The sequence below is a fragment of the Pseudophryne corroboree genome, chromosome 2, assembly GCF_028390025.1.
Source record: "Pseudophryne corroboree isolate aPseCor3 chromosome 2, aPseCor3.hap2, whole genome shotgun sequence".
Classification (NCBI taxonomy): domain Eukaryota; kingdom Metazoa; phylum Chordata; class Amphibia; order Anura; family Myobatrachidae; genus Pseudophryne; species Pseudophryne corroboree.
The window spans coordinates 521,346,693-521,361,578 of record NC_086445.1 but is presented as its reverse complement, the minus strand read 5'-3'; the positions used below and the strand labels follow the sequence as shown (position 1 = coordinate 521,361,578).

The 14,886-nt window shown below is 46.1% G+C and overlaps 1 protein-coding gene across 1 annotated transcript in view; it reads right to left on the bottom strand.

Annotated features, from left to right (window-relative positions):
- LDLRAP1 (low density lipoprotein receptor adaptor protein 1) overlaps positions 1-14,886 on the bottom strand; it is a 151,367-nt gene that overhangs the window by 43,503 nt on the left and 92,978 nt on the right. Inside the window, exon 4 of the mRNA XM_063954172.1 lies at positions 6,284-6,398. Within this exon, the coding sequence (XP_063810242.1) occupies positions 6,284-6,398 (115 nt within the window). The remainder of the gene's footprint in view (positions 1-6,283; positions 6,399-14,886) is intronic.

Here is a 14,886-nt window from a genome sequence, read left to right as displayed (position 1 = left end):
AGTAGTACAAGCGGTCTTCTGTCTTCCCCTCTGGGATGACGATTAACTCCCAGCAGCAACAGCAGGTGTACCACTCAAGGATCCTCTGGAGGAATCCCGGTTAGGAGAGAACTCCTCAGTCTTGACAGGGACATGGCCTGCAGGACTACCTACGTTCCTAACCGAGGAGGAAGTAGACGTTGAGGGAGTTGGTGGTGTGGCTTGCAGGAGCTTGGGTACAGGAGGAAGAACGGATTTAGGCATCAGTGGACTGCTTACGCTCTTACCCAAAGTTTCACAACTTGACACTGACTTATGATGAATGCGCAGCAGGTGACGTATAAGGGAGGATGTTCCTAGGTGGCTAACATACTTACCCCTACTTATTACAGATTGACAGAGGAAACAGATGGCTTGACACCTGTTGTCCTGATTTGTGGGGAAATAATGCTACACCGAAGAGGTGGCTTTTTTGGTAGTTTGCCCAGGCATCACAATGGGCATCTTCATCCCACGGACAACAGGCGTCTCCCCCGGTGCCTGACAAACCACATCACCATCAGAATCCTCATAGTCAACTTCCTCCTCAGCGCCAGCAACACCCATATCCTCATCCTTGTGTACTTCACTGTCCTCTTCAATGTCAATATCAGAAACTGGACTGTGGGTGCTCCTTCCAGCACTTGCAGGGGGCGTGCAAATGGTGGAAGGAGACACCTCTTCCCGTCCAGTGTTGGGAAGGTTAGGCATTGGAACCGCCGACACACTTGGACTCTCCTTGGGGATTTGGGATACCATCTCAGAACACAGTTCTTTTCTGTGCTTTTTCCAGCTTAACTCTTTCTAGCAGGAGGATGAGGGCTTCCATCATCATGTGAAGCTGAAGAACTAGTCATGAACATAGGCCAGGGCCTCAGCCGTTCCTTGCCACTCTGTCGTAAATGGCATATTGGCAAGTTTACGTTTCTCCTCAGACCTTTTAAATTTCTTTTTTTGGGTCTTTTTACTGAACTTTGGCTTTTTGGATTTTACATGCCCTCTACCATCACAATAGGCATCGGCCTTGGCAGACGACATTGATGGCATTTAATAGTCTATGTCATGGCTAGTCGCAGCAGCTTCATCACTAGGAGGAAGTGGTTCTTGATCTTTCCCTATTTTATCCTCCAAAATATTTGTTCTCCATTTTTTTTCTGGAGTTATATAACAATATGCAGCACAAGAGAGCGTACCCCTACACCTCATAGGGCAAACTCTGTAAAAATTATTTGGATTAAATATTAATAACACCTTTATTTGGAGTAACTATACAGCACCACTGAAATTATATGGCAGCACCACTGAACTGGATTTATACGGAATTGCCAGTGTCACAGGAATTATATGGCAGTAACACTGGATATATGGCAGCAGAGGACACCACCACTGTGACTGGTCACTGGACTGATGCTGCACAAGACAACACAGCAAAAATGCAAGGGACTTGTACAGCAGCCAGCAGCACTGGGGACATATAGCAGCAGAGGACACCAACACTGACTGGCTGGACTGATGCAGCATAAGACACCGACTACACTGGACTGGACAGCACAACACTAGACTCGCCACCCCACTTTCCCACTCCCACAGACACTGAGGACGGAGACACGTGTTCCCACTACACTCTGAGACTGGAGTTTAATCACCGCGACGCGCGGCTCCTTATATGGAACCCAAATCCCGCGAGAATCCGACAGCGGGATGGTGACTTTTGCCTCGTTCGGGTTTCAGAGTCAGGCTGGAAGACCCAAGCCTGGCTCGGATCCGGACTCGAATGGTGAAGTCCAGTACGGTTCGGTTCTCTGAGAACCGAACCCGCTCATCTCTAGTTTGAACCTCTGGTGTCGGTTGAGGTCAAGTATCTTGCGTGGAAGACTTATGCTATTGGCTTTTGCTTCTGCTAGACGTGTTTCAGAAGTTAGTGCTTTGTCCTGCAGAAGTCCCTACCTGGTCTTTCATGAGGACAGAGCGGTACTCCAGAATCGGCAACAGTTTCTGCCTAAGGTGGTTTCTGCATACCACCTGAAACAACCTATTGTGGTTCCAGCGGCTTCGGCCTCTTACTCAATTTCTGAGTCTTTGGATGTGGTACGATCCCTGAAGATTTAGGTCAAGAGGACAGCTGCTATCTGGACATTGGATTCCCTCTGTGCTGTATGATTCACACAAGAAGGGGTGTCTTGCTTCAAAGCAGTTGGTTGGTTGTTGGATTATGCTTACTATTCGGCAGGCCTACACTTCGGCGGTCTTGCCTACTCCTTGGACTATCATGGCCCACTACCAGGTCGGTGGGTTCTTCCTGGGCTGCTGCCAGTGGTGTTTCGGCTCTGCAACTGTGCCGGGCTGCTACCTGGTCAGGAACAAACACGTTTGTCAAATTCTACTGCATACAGAGAATGTCCAGTTTGGACATACGGTGCTGCAGGCGTCTCAGTGTGTTCCCACCTATTCTGGGAGCTTTGGGACGTCCATTGTACTAAGTGTCCCCAGTATCCCTTATGGATGATCGAGAAAATAGGATTTTTAATTACCTACCGGTAAATCCTTCTCAGTCCATAAGGGATACTGGGTGCCGCCTCTGTGCTTAGACTGTTCCTGCAAGTTTAGTTCTTGTGTGAATATGTTCCCATCAGACATTTCTGGTTGCGCTAGCCGTTGCTAGTCTGTTCGTTCTGCTGTGTGCTGGTTCGTTAATCTTACCACTATCTGTATTGTCATGTTTCCTCCTCTCAAGTATGTCCATCTCCTTCGTGCACTTTTTTCCTAGACTGAGCTGTGAGGGAGGGTATAGAGGAGCCAGCACACCCTGTCTGAAGAAATTTATAGTGCACCGGCTCCTACAGACCCCATCGTACCAAGTGTCCCCAGTATCCCTTATGGACTACGAGAAAAGGCTTTACCAGTAGGTAATTAAAATCCCATTACTACTAATTCACTCATCTCCTACCTTCTACCCGATATTACCCTCATACAATTATGGCCCAGATTTATCAAGCCTTGGAGAGCGATACATTTGCATGGTGATAAAGTATGAGCCACTCAGCTCCTTACTCATGTTACAGGCCGTGTTTGAAAAATGACAGTTAGGAGCTGATTGGCTGGTACTTTATCACCGTGCAATTCATCACTCTCCAAGGCTTGATAAATCTGGGTCATTATGTAACTGCCATGATAAAGATCAGCAAGCCACTCTACATTGGCCGCAACACTGCAAACCCCTACACTAAATTCTTTCTGGGAATGTGTAATTTTGTTAGATCTTGCTTTACTCCCACTATTCTATGTATGATCTGTCTGTGGAAAGAAAAGTCCACATAAGAGAACATTGTGGCAACAAAATAGTAACCTGCAGTTCCATATTATTCATGCCACCGGAAAACTAAAACACACAGCAAGGACAAAGAAACAAAATAAAGGGAACACTAAAATAACACATCCTAGATCTGAATGAAATATTCTTATTAAATACTTTATTCTTTACTTAGTTGAATGTGCTGACAACAAAATCACAAAAATCTATGGAAATCAAATTTATTAACCCATGGAGGTCTGGATTTGGAGTCACCCTCAAAATTAAAGTGGAAAAACACACTACAGGCTGATCCAACTTTGATGTAATGTCCTTAAAACAAGTCAAAATGAGGCTCAGTGTGTGGCCTCCACGTGCCTGTATGACCTCCCTACAACCAACACAAGTGGCTCAGGTAGTGCAGCTCATCCAGGATGGCACATCAATACGAGCTGTGGCAAGAAGGTTTGCTGTGTCTGTCAGCGTAGTGTCCAGAGCATGGAGGCGCTACCAGGAGACAGGCCAGTACATCAGGAGACATGGAGGAGGCCGTAGAAGGCCAACAACCCAGCAGCAGGACCGTTACCTCCGCCTTTGTGCAAGGAGGAACAGGAGGAGCACTGCCAGAGCCCTGCAAAATGACCTCCAGCAAGCCACAAATGTGCATGTGTCTACTCAAACGATCAGAAACAGACTCCATGAGGGCCAGACGTCCACAGGTGTGGGTTGTGCTTACAGCCCAACACCGTGCAGGACGTTTGGCATTTGCCAGAGAACACCATGATTGGCAAATTCGCCACTGGCGCCCTGTGCTCTTCACAGATGAAAGCAGGTTCTCACTGAGCACATGTGACAGACGTGACAGAGTCTGGAGACGCCAAGGAGAATGTTCTGCTGCCTGCAACATCCTCCAGCATGACCGGTTTGGCAGTGGGTCAGTAATGGTGTGGGGTGGCATTTCTTTGGGGGGCCGCACAGCCCTCAATGTGCTCGCCAGAGGTAGCCTGACTGCCATTAGGTACAGAGATGAGATCCTCAGACCCCTTGTGAGACCATATGCTGGTGCGGTTGGCCCTGGGTTCCTCCTCATGCATGACAATGCTAGACCTCATGTGGCTGGAGTGTGTCAGCAGTTCCTGCAAGAGAAGGCATTGATGCTATGGACTGGCCCCCCCGTTCCCCAGACCTGAATCCAACTGAGCACATCTGGGACATCATGTCTCGCTCCATCCACCAATGCCACGTTGCACCACAGACTGTCCAGGAGTTGGCGGATGCTTTAGTCCAGGTCTGGGAGGAGATCCCTCAGGAGACCATCTACCACCTCATCAGGAGCATGCCCAGGCGTTGTAGGGAGGTCATACAGGCACGTTAAGGCCACACACACACTACTGAGCCTCATTTTGACTTGTTTTAAGGACATTACATCAAAGTTGGATCAGCCTGTAGTGTGTTTTTCCACTTTATTTTTGGAGGGTGACTCCAAATCCAGACCTCCATGGTTTAATAAATTTGATTCCCATTGATAATTTTTTGTGTGATTTTGTTGTCAGCACATTCAACTATGTAAAGAACAAAGTATTTAATAAGAATATTTCATTCATCCAGATCTAGGTTGTGTTATTTTAGTGTTTCCTTTATTTTTTTGAGCAGTGTAATATTTATACATACATACTCCTTTTATAGTACCTGGAAAGCATGGACTAACAGATTTTCAGTAAGGAAGAGGAATGCAAGAAGGTACTATACAGAAAGGTTTCAGGACTTTCACGCTCTAGTGCACTCACATGGCTGGAGACAGATTCTCCTGGTAAAAGTAAATACAGGTTGAGTATCCCTTATCCAAAATGCTTGGGACCAGAAGTATTTTGGATATCTGATTATTCCATATTTTGGAATAATTGCATACCATAATGAGATATCATGGTGATGGAACCCAAGTCTAAGCACAGAATGCATTTGTTACATATACACAGCCTGAAGGTCATTTTAGCCAATATTTTTTATAACTTTGTACATTAAACAAAGTGTGTGTACATTCACACAATTCATTTATGTTTCATATACACCTTATGCACACAGCCTGAAGGTCATTTAATACAATATTTTTAATAACTTTGTGTATTAAACAAAGTTTGTGTACATTGAGCCATCAAAAAAAAAAAGGTTTCACTATCTCAGTCTCACTCAAAAAAGTCCGTATTTCGGAATATTTGGATATGGGATAGTCAACCTGTATTAAGAGTTATTTATATAGCGGACACATATTCCGCATTGCTTTACAGAGAATATTTGGCCATTCATGTCAGTCCCTGCCCCAGTGGAGCTTACAAACTGTGGCCCTCATTCAGCATCAGTTTTTGCTAAATCACAAAAACTGGTACCATAAAAAAGGAAAAAGGTCACGCTGGGGGTTGCCCAGTACTGCTATTGCATTTACAAATGTGATTGCAGCGGGTTACCAGTAGCCCCCCCTACATACGCTGCGTGGCTGTGTATGTAGGTGCACTGGCACCAAGTTTTTCCCCGCAGCGGTCCCTAAAATGGTCCAGACGACTCCCTCCTAACGCTGCCACTGCTGCCGTCAACCAAGTTATGATCGCAATCTGAAAGTCTGCACATATGTCCGAAAATCGCCCGTTTGCGATTTTTGGAAGTCTGGGTCTGGACCTGAATGAGGGCCCATATTTCCTACCGCATGTACATGCGGACACATTCATGCAAGGATTCATTTTGTTGTGAGCCAATTAACTTACAGTACCAGTATATTTTTGGATTGTTGGAAGAAACCAGAGCACCCAGCAGAAACCCAAGCAATATACATATATACACACACAAACTCCAGACAGGCCCATAGTGGTCATCAAACCCATGACCTCAGTGCTGTGAGGAACCATCTGTTTCGCCAAGGTTGTTTGTTTAAAAAAAAAAAAAAAAAGAAAAGGAGAGAGTTATATTGAATAGGTTTAAGGTTACCATTTTCCGCTTTGAACAGAGAAACGCGTGGCATTCCAAGGTTTCATTGTGCTGACTTTGAGCAATGTAGGCAAAAACTTTATCGTGCAATTTATCAGCTGTGCAATATGATATCCTGCAAGGAGAGGGAAACAGTGATGTACACTTACTTGAACAGAAATTGGTAGATCCATTAACTCCTAGGTATACAAATGTAATTTTTTCGTTAATGCGAAAATGCACCCCAACCATAGCATAGTTGCAAATTCTTTAGATTGCGTTTATATATATACATATTTTTTTTTATAACTTACCGTTGATAAGAGAAATCACGTTATGTCCACAGGTATCCACAGGATAACATTGGGATATGCCGGAGCGACAGCGGAAATGGCACCAAACAGTCACGAGCTTTCTGGCCTCCCAGGATGCATCGGGACTTCACCATATAATCCCGCCCACTGACTCAGCCAAATCAGTTCTTTCCACAGCGATTAGGCAGGAGCATCAGGTAGAAACCTATTTAGGCGATAAGAACACACATGCACACCCTTCCATACAAGAGGGAAGAGGTTTAATGATTGTCAAGATCCTCAAATCAGGTGCGTCAGGGTGTGACCCCTGTGGATACCTGTGGACATAAGAGAAATCACGTTATCAACGGTAAGTTCTTACCATAACGTCTATTTCTCTAGCTGGGTCCACAGGTTATCCATAGGATAACATTGGGATTCCCAAAGCCAGTTTTAGTGGTGGGGAAGCTCCCGATTACACAGGAGGACCTTTCGCCCAAAGTCTGCGTCATGAGAGGCAAAAGTATCCAAGGCATAATGTCCGATGAATGCGTTTATGGAAGACTATGTGGCTGCCTTACAAATCTGTTCTGCTGAAGCACCCTGTTGTGCTGCCCATGAAGGACCTACCTTACGTGTAGAGTGAGCAGAGACATTAGCCGGAGTAGGGAGATCTGCATGAGAATAAGCTTCTGATATTACCATTCGGAGCCATCTTGCCAGCGTCTGTTTACTAGCAGGCCATCCTCTCCTATGAAATCCGTACAGGATGAAGAGAGTCTGTTTTTCTGATGGCACTAATACGATCTATGTAGATTCTTAATGCTCGGACTACATCCAGCGACGCTTCTCCCGCAGAAAGTCCCGATACCTGAAAAGCTGGGACTACAATCTCTTCATTAAGGTAAAACTTTGAAACCACCTTCGGAAGATAACCAGATCTAGTTCTGAGAACTGCTTTATCGGGGGGGGGGGGGGAAGGGAACTTAGGAAAGGAGACTTACATGACAGCGCTCCTAAATCTGATACTCTAGCTGAAGCCATTGCCAGTGGAAAGAGTACTTTAGCCGTTAACCATTTAAGATCCGCTCTCTTAAGTGGTTCAAAAGGAGGTCCCTGAAAGAATCTTAGGACTAGATTCAAATCCCAGGGAGTTGCAGGAGGAACAAATGGAGGTTGAATGTGTACAACTCCCTGAAAGAAAGTATGCACATCCTGTAAATCAGCAATCTTTCGCTGAAACCACACAGTTAATGCCGATACTTGAACTCTCAAGGAAGCTACTTTTAAACCTTTATCCAATCCTGCTTGAAGGAAATTTAAAATCCTGGATACTTTAAAAGATCTTGGATTCAAACTTGGATTCAAAACTACACCAATGAATATAGGCTTGCCATATTCGATGATACATACGAGATGAAGAAGGTTAACAGCCACGCCGTCAAAGACAGATGATCCAGATGGCTATATATAACAAGGACCCTGCATTAGCAGATCTGGACGTTGAGGGAGCAGTATCGGTGCTTCCACGGACATTCTCAGTAGATCGGCATACCAATGCCTTCTGGGCCAAGCTGGAGCTATTAGAATTATGGCTCCCTTTGCTTGCTTTATTTTTCTCACTACTTTGGGTAGCAGAGATATTGGAGGGAACAAATATGCCAGATGAAATTTCCATTTTACCGACCGTGCGTCTACAAGGACCGCTCCGGGATCCTTTGTTCTTGATCCGTACCTCAGAACTTTGTTGTTTAGACGAGATGCCATGAGATCCATCTCCGGTAGACCCAATCTGTTCACTATTGTCTGAAACACTTCTGGGTGTAACGCCCATTCGGTTTCCTGGATGGTGTGTCGACTAAGAAAATCCGCTTCCCAGTTCAGTACACCTGGGACAAATACTGCTGACAATGCTGGAAGATGGAGCTCTGCCCATCTTAGCATGGGAGTTACTTCCTCCATCAATCTTTTGCTGCGAGTTCCTCCATGATGATTGAGGTACGCTACTGCTGTTGCATTGTCTGAGCGAATCTGGACCGGTCTTCCTTGCAGACTGTCCTTTGCCTGAACTAACGCCATATAAATGGCCCTTATTTCCAACAGATTTATTCGCAGGCGACTTTCCCTTATGGTCCATTTTCCCTGGAACCAAAGGCTTTCGAGTACCGTTCCCCAGCCTTGAAGACTGGCATCTGTTGTCAGGACTTGCCATTCTTTTATCCAAAAGGGTCTCCCCTTGTTTAAATGGTCTGTCTGTAGCCACCATGCTAGAGACCTTTTTACGTTTACTGGAAACTTTATCATCTGCTTTATTGTCTGATGATTTCCGTTCCATTTGGTCAGAATAAGGTGCTGTAACGGTCTGGAGTGGAATTGCGCATATTCCACCATGTCGAAGGTTGATATCAGACCCAACAGTCGCATTGCTGCATGGACTGAGATTGTTTGAGTGTGCAACACTTCCTGAGTCATGACCTGCACTTTGACTATCTTTTTCTCTGGTAAGAAAACTTTTAGACCTGAATCCAATATGGCTCCCAAATGAACCATCCGCTGTGATGGATTCAGAGACGACTTTTCCCAATTTATGAGCCACCCGTGTCTCTGTAAACAAACTACTGTCTGTTGAAGATGGCTCAAAAAGTAACTCCTGCTAGGATTAACAGGTTGTTGAGGTATGGAAATATTCTTATCCCCCGCTTGCGGAGATGAGCTGCCATAACCACCATAATTTTGGTAAACACCCTGGGTGCTGTTGCTAGCCCAAAGGGCAAGGCTTGGAACTGAAAATGTTCCTGAAGGATGGCAAACCTGAGGTAACACTGATGCGACAGTGCTATAGGCACATGTAGGTAAGCATCCTGTATTATCCAGAGATACCATGTAATCTCCCGATTCCATAGCCAACATTATGGAGCGTAATGTCTCCATGTGGAACCTTGGAATCCAAATGCATTTAACATTTTGAGATTGAGAATTGGTCGAAATGACCCATTTGGCTTCTGAATCAAAAATAGGTTGGAGTAAAACCACTGTCCCCTTTCTTGCAGGGCATTGGCCTTCGACTCTATACGAGACGGGCTGGTGCAAAAAAAAAATTCTGTTTTTAACTTTTTTTTTTTCAAACATGACATGCAGAAACAGTAATATACAAGTCTCATATGCAATATGTACTAAAATTAAAAATTCATACTAAAAAGTAGAGAGAATTTTTAGTACTGTATACCCTTCCTCCATAGAGCGGGATACAGGGAGACTCCCCACACTTCCATATCCAACAAATACGCTCGCAAGACGCTGAGTGGATTCAGACGCTACTAGTGTACACGGCCGTTCTGATAACCGACGCAAGACACGGACGCTCAGTGAAATGCCACATGTATGCAGACGCTACGGCCTGCGACTCGGTCCGACAATCTCTAGTGTACACAACCGCAGCGTCTAAGCTGCGACCGAGTACCCTCGTGGTAGCGTCTGAGACGGAAGTGAGGTCATTCAGTTCATGGACGGGAGACGCGCGGAAACTGGTCATGAACTTGGGGAAGGGGCGGCCAGGAGACCATCTAATTCCCCCCCGTAGACTTAAACTTTAAGGATCGCGGCCTCACCCTAGTCCTGGCGCCTGTGATCCCTAGAGCATAGCGCTGTCGCACCTGAGAGTGTTCGGCACATAACCACACTGTTTGTAGTCTCCACCAATACAATATAGCTGTGTCCGGACCCCCCCTAGTAAGAGGAAATCCATAGACTTGCCTCCCCCCCCCCCCCCATGCTCTGGCCACAGCCTGGTTACGTCTGCTGGACCTGCTAGAACATCCAACACAGACGCCCGTTGAGACAGCACTGTACCGCGAAGGTAAGCGTTGTTGCGACCCGGTGGGGAGTTGTTGGAGCAATTCTTTCTAGTATGCGTTTAGGACGCTGTTAAGAAAAGTCGCTCAAAAAAAAAACATAGTAAGACTATAAAAATAACATAATAAAAGCTTCAGGCTGCTTCATTAACAGCAGCCCTGTGACCATAGTCCGGCTCCTGCCGCACCAAACAAAACACTGATTTGACAGAGTCAGTGGGCGGGATTATATGGTGAAGCCCCGATGCATCCTGGGAGGCCAGAAAGCTTGTGACCGTTTGGTGCTATTTCCGCTTTCGCTCCGGCATATCCCAATGTTATATACACACATACACACACACAGTTGTGCTCATAAGTTTACATACCCTAGCAGAATGTGATTTTCTGGCCATTTGTCAGAGAATATGAATGATAACGCACGGTTAGTGGTCAGGTGAAGCCATTTATTCAAAAACAACTGTGTTTACTCTTTTTAAAATATCATAATGACAACAGAAACCACCCAAATGACCCTGATCAAAAAAAGTTTACATACCCCAGTTCTTAATACGGTGTATTGCCCCCTTTAACATCAATGACAGCTTGAAGTCTTTTGTGGTAGTTGTGGATGAGGCTCTTTATTTTCTCAGATGGTAAAGCTGCCCATTCTTCTTGGCAAAAAGCCTCCAGTTCCTGTAAATTCTTGGGCTGTCTTGCATGAACTGCACGTTTGAGATCTGCCCAGAGTGGCTCAATGATATTGAGGTCAGGAGACTGAGACGGGCACTCCAGAACCTTCACTTTATTCTGCTGTAGCCAATGACAGGTCGACTTGGCCTTGTGTTTTGGATCAGTCATGTTGGAACGTCCAAGTACGTCCCATGCGCAGCTTCCGGGCTGATGAATGCAAATTTTCCTCCAGTATTTTCTGATACCATGCTGCATTCATCTTGCCATCAATTTTGACCAAGTTTCCAGTGCCTTTGTAGCTCACACATCCCCAAAACATCAGCGATCCACCTCCGTGTTTCTTTTTTTTTTTTTTAAACACATTTTATTGGATGGATCATGAAATAGGTACAATGATAACATGACAGAGCACCCGAACATTTTGGGTGCTTAAAATACAAATGTAGGTACAGTAAATTGTTGCTACAACAGCATGGATCCTTTTTTGTTTTTGTGTTTTCCCGTGTTTAGAGATTCAAGTTAGAGCATAAAAAGTGGGAAACTCTCGGCAACGGAGTGGCCTTCCGTCATAGAGAGTCAGCAAAGGAAATGAGAGAAAGAGTGCTCAGAGAGCGAACAGAAGGGGACAGAAAAGCATAGGAGGCTGGGCACCTCCGGTTGAAGAAAAGAGGGGGGGGGGAAGAGTAGAGAGGGAGGAGAGGTGGAGGGGTAGATTTCGGGGGCAAGAGATGGATAGGGCCTTGGCACGCCGTGTCAGATTATGAATGGGGAGGAAGCCTGTTGTAGGTTTAGCCATGGGGACCATACTTTATCGAATTGCTTCGAAGTATTACGAATAACTGCGGTCATGTATTCCATTTTGTGGACATACCATATCCGAGAAATTATCCCCTGCATTGGTGAGGGGGTCGGGCTCTTCCAGTCTGTGGCAATTTGGCATGTCATTGCCGAGACTATATGTCGGAATAGTTTGTTTTGGTGTCTATTGAGGGTAGGAAGAGTCATGGGGAGCAAGAAGTATTGGGGGTCGGGGGGGATGGAGGTGTCGAATAAGCGCGAAAGCATGGTGATGAGTTCACCCCATATTGTGTAGATTTTAGGGCAGGCCCACCATATGTGTAAGAATGAATCAATGTCCGTACAGCCCCTCCAGCATCTATCTGGAGTGTCGGGGAACATAGTATGCAGACGGGAAGGGACATAGTACCATCGGTAGAGTAATTTATAGATATTTTCTTTAATTCTCACACAGATGGAGCTGGAAGCCGCATTGTCCCATATATCTACCCAGTCCTCATTGTCTATAGTGAATCCCAATTCCTTTTCCCATGCCAATTCATGAGGGGCCCGGGATGTTGTGGGGAGGTCGTCCAGGAGGGTGTAGATGTCTGATATGAGGCCTTTAGTGTTGGTGCGTTTCCAGCTAATGTATTCGAAGGGGGATAAATGTCTGTGGAGAAGGGTAGTGGTGATGGTGGAGTGGAAATGTCTAATTTGTAGATAGCGGAAGAAGTCCGATGAGGGGATTACTGTTCCTTCATGGATATCTGCGAATTGTGGGAAAGTAGCTGTGGAGGTGATATCATTAACATATAGAATACAACTCATGCGCCAAGATGTGTGCGTGGCTCTACTCATACCTGGTGGGAAGGCTGGGTTGTTAAATAACGGAATTAGCGGGGACGGGTATGGGGCCAAACTGAACCGTCTATTTGTCAGGTCCCATGTTGCCAGGGAGCGACTTACTACAGGGTGCAATAGGGCCGCACGGGGACGCTGGTTCCGGTGAAGCCACAGTAGAGAGGATAGTGTAGCTAGGCCCGTCTCCTCCGCCTCTATCCCCACCCAGACCTTCCGTGTCCCGCCTTCGTTGCACCATTGTGCACATTGAGCGAGTTGCGCGGCATAGAAGTATTTCTTAAAATCCGGGATACCCAGGCCGCCGCCTCTGGAGGGGCGTTGAAGCAGTTTAAGTCTGACTCGAGGACATTTATGATTCCAAATAAAGAGGGAGGATTGGCGTTGTAGGGTCTTGAAGACGTAGGTAGGGACGTAGATCGGGAGGGTCTGAAATAAGTACAGGAGTCGGGGGAGCACGCTCATCTTGACAGAGTTAATTCTGCCTATCCATGATATAAAATAACTGGACCAGTCCACCAAGTCCTCCTTAATTGTCTGTAATAAACGGGGATAATTTGCTTGGAAAAGTTGGTGGTGATGGTGGGTCAAGTACACACCAAGGTATTTAATTTTCTTGGTATGCCAGTTACAGGGGAGGATAGTTTGAAGGTCTTGTTTGAGAGCTGCTGGGATATAAAAGTTGAGGACCTCTGTTTTGTTCACGTTTATTTTATAGCCAGAGAGCTGTGAGTATGAGCTGATCTCAGATAAAAGCGCGGGGAGAGATTGGGCTGGGTCAGTGAGGGAAATCAGGACGTCGTCGGCATATAACGCTATCTTGTGTTCGGATAGGCCTGTGGATATTCCATGGATAGCACTGTTATTACGGATCCTTGCTGCTAGGGGCTCCATGACTAGTGCAAAGATTAAAGGGGAGAGGGGGCATCCCTGCCCGGTACCATTGGTGATCCCGAAACTGGAGGAGGAGACACCGTTAACCATAACCTGGGCCGACGGAGAGCGGTAGAGTGCTTTAATTCCCTCTAGAAAGTTTCCGGAGAATCCCATTTTGTCAAGGACTGCAAAGGCAAAAGACCACGATATGCGGTCGAAGGCCTTCTCCGCGTCGAGAGCCAAAATGAGAGAGGGAGGTTTCCGTTTTTGGATTGAGTATATTAGATCTATTGCCCTTCTGGTGTTGTCAGACGCCTGGCGTCCAGGAATGAAGGCATCAGGGGACCCAGACGGTTAGCTAGTATTTTCGCGTATATTTTCAAGTCAACATTCAATAATGAAATTTGTCTGTAATTTAAGCAGCTAGTCTGATCTTTGTCAGGCTTTGGGATTACCACTATATCGGCCCGAGTCGTCTCCGGCAGGAAGGAGGCTCCCTCGAGGATACCGTTAAATAGGGAGGCTAGGTGTGGGGCCAGTTCCTTCGCGAAGAGTTTATAATATTGGGCTGTGAAACCGTCCGGACCCGGAGCAGCAGACGAGCGCATCGATCGTATGGCAGCTATTGTCTCCTCCTCCGAGATTCGACTATTTAGGGCTTCCAATTGGTTGTCGGATAGGGTTGGGAGGGGGGTATCGGATAAATATGAGCGCACTCCCCCGGGTCCGTCAGGAGACAGCAGGGACGGGTCAGGTAAGTTATAGAGGGAGCTATAAAACAGGCGGAAATCTTCAGCCATCAATTCAGGGTCATATGTATAGGTTCCCCTTTGTGACGAGTACAGTTTATCTATTGCACCCAGCGCCTGCTTACGACGTAGTTTGTTGGCTAGTAGGGTATCTATTTTATCCATTTTGTCGTAAAAGCGTTGTTGCAATTTCCGAAGAATTGTTGCCGCGCGGTTGGATAGGAGAGTGTTGAGTTGTCCTCGGAGGGAGTCTATCTGAGTGAGCAAAGAGGGGTCGGGGGATGCTTTGTGTTTGGGTAGTAAGGTGGCTATTTCTGATTCGAGGGAGGCTATTTCCTGTGCGGCTTTTTTCTTGATTGCCGAGGATTTTGCTAATAAGGTGCCGCGAATCGTGGCTTTGTGGGCTTCCCAAAGTATATTAAGTGGAATGTCGGGAGATATATTTTCAGTGAAGTAGTGTGTGATCGCTAGTCTAGTTTCCTCTAGTGCAGAGGGGTGTTGTAGAAGCGAGTCATCAAGACGCCATTTAAATTTCCTATGAGGCGTGC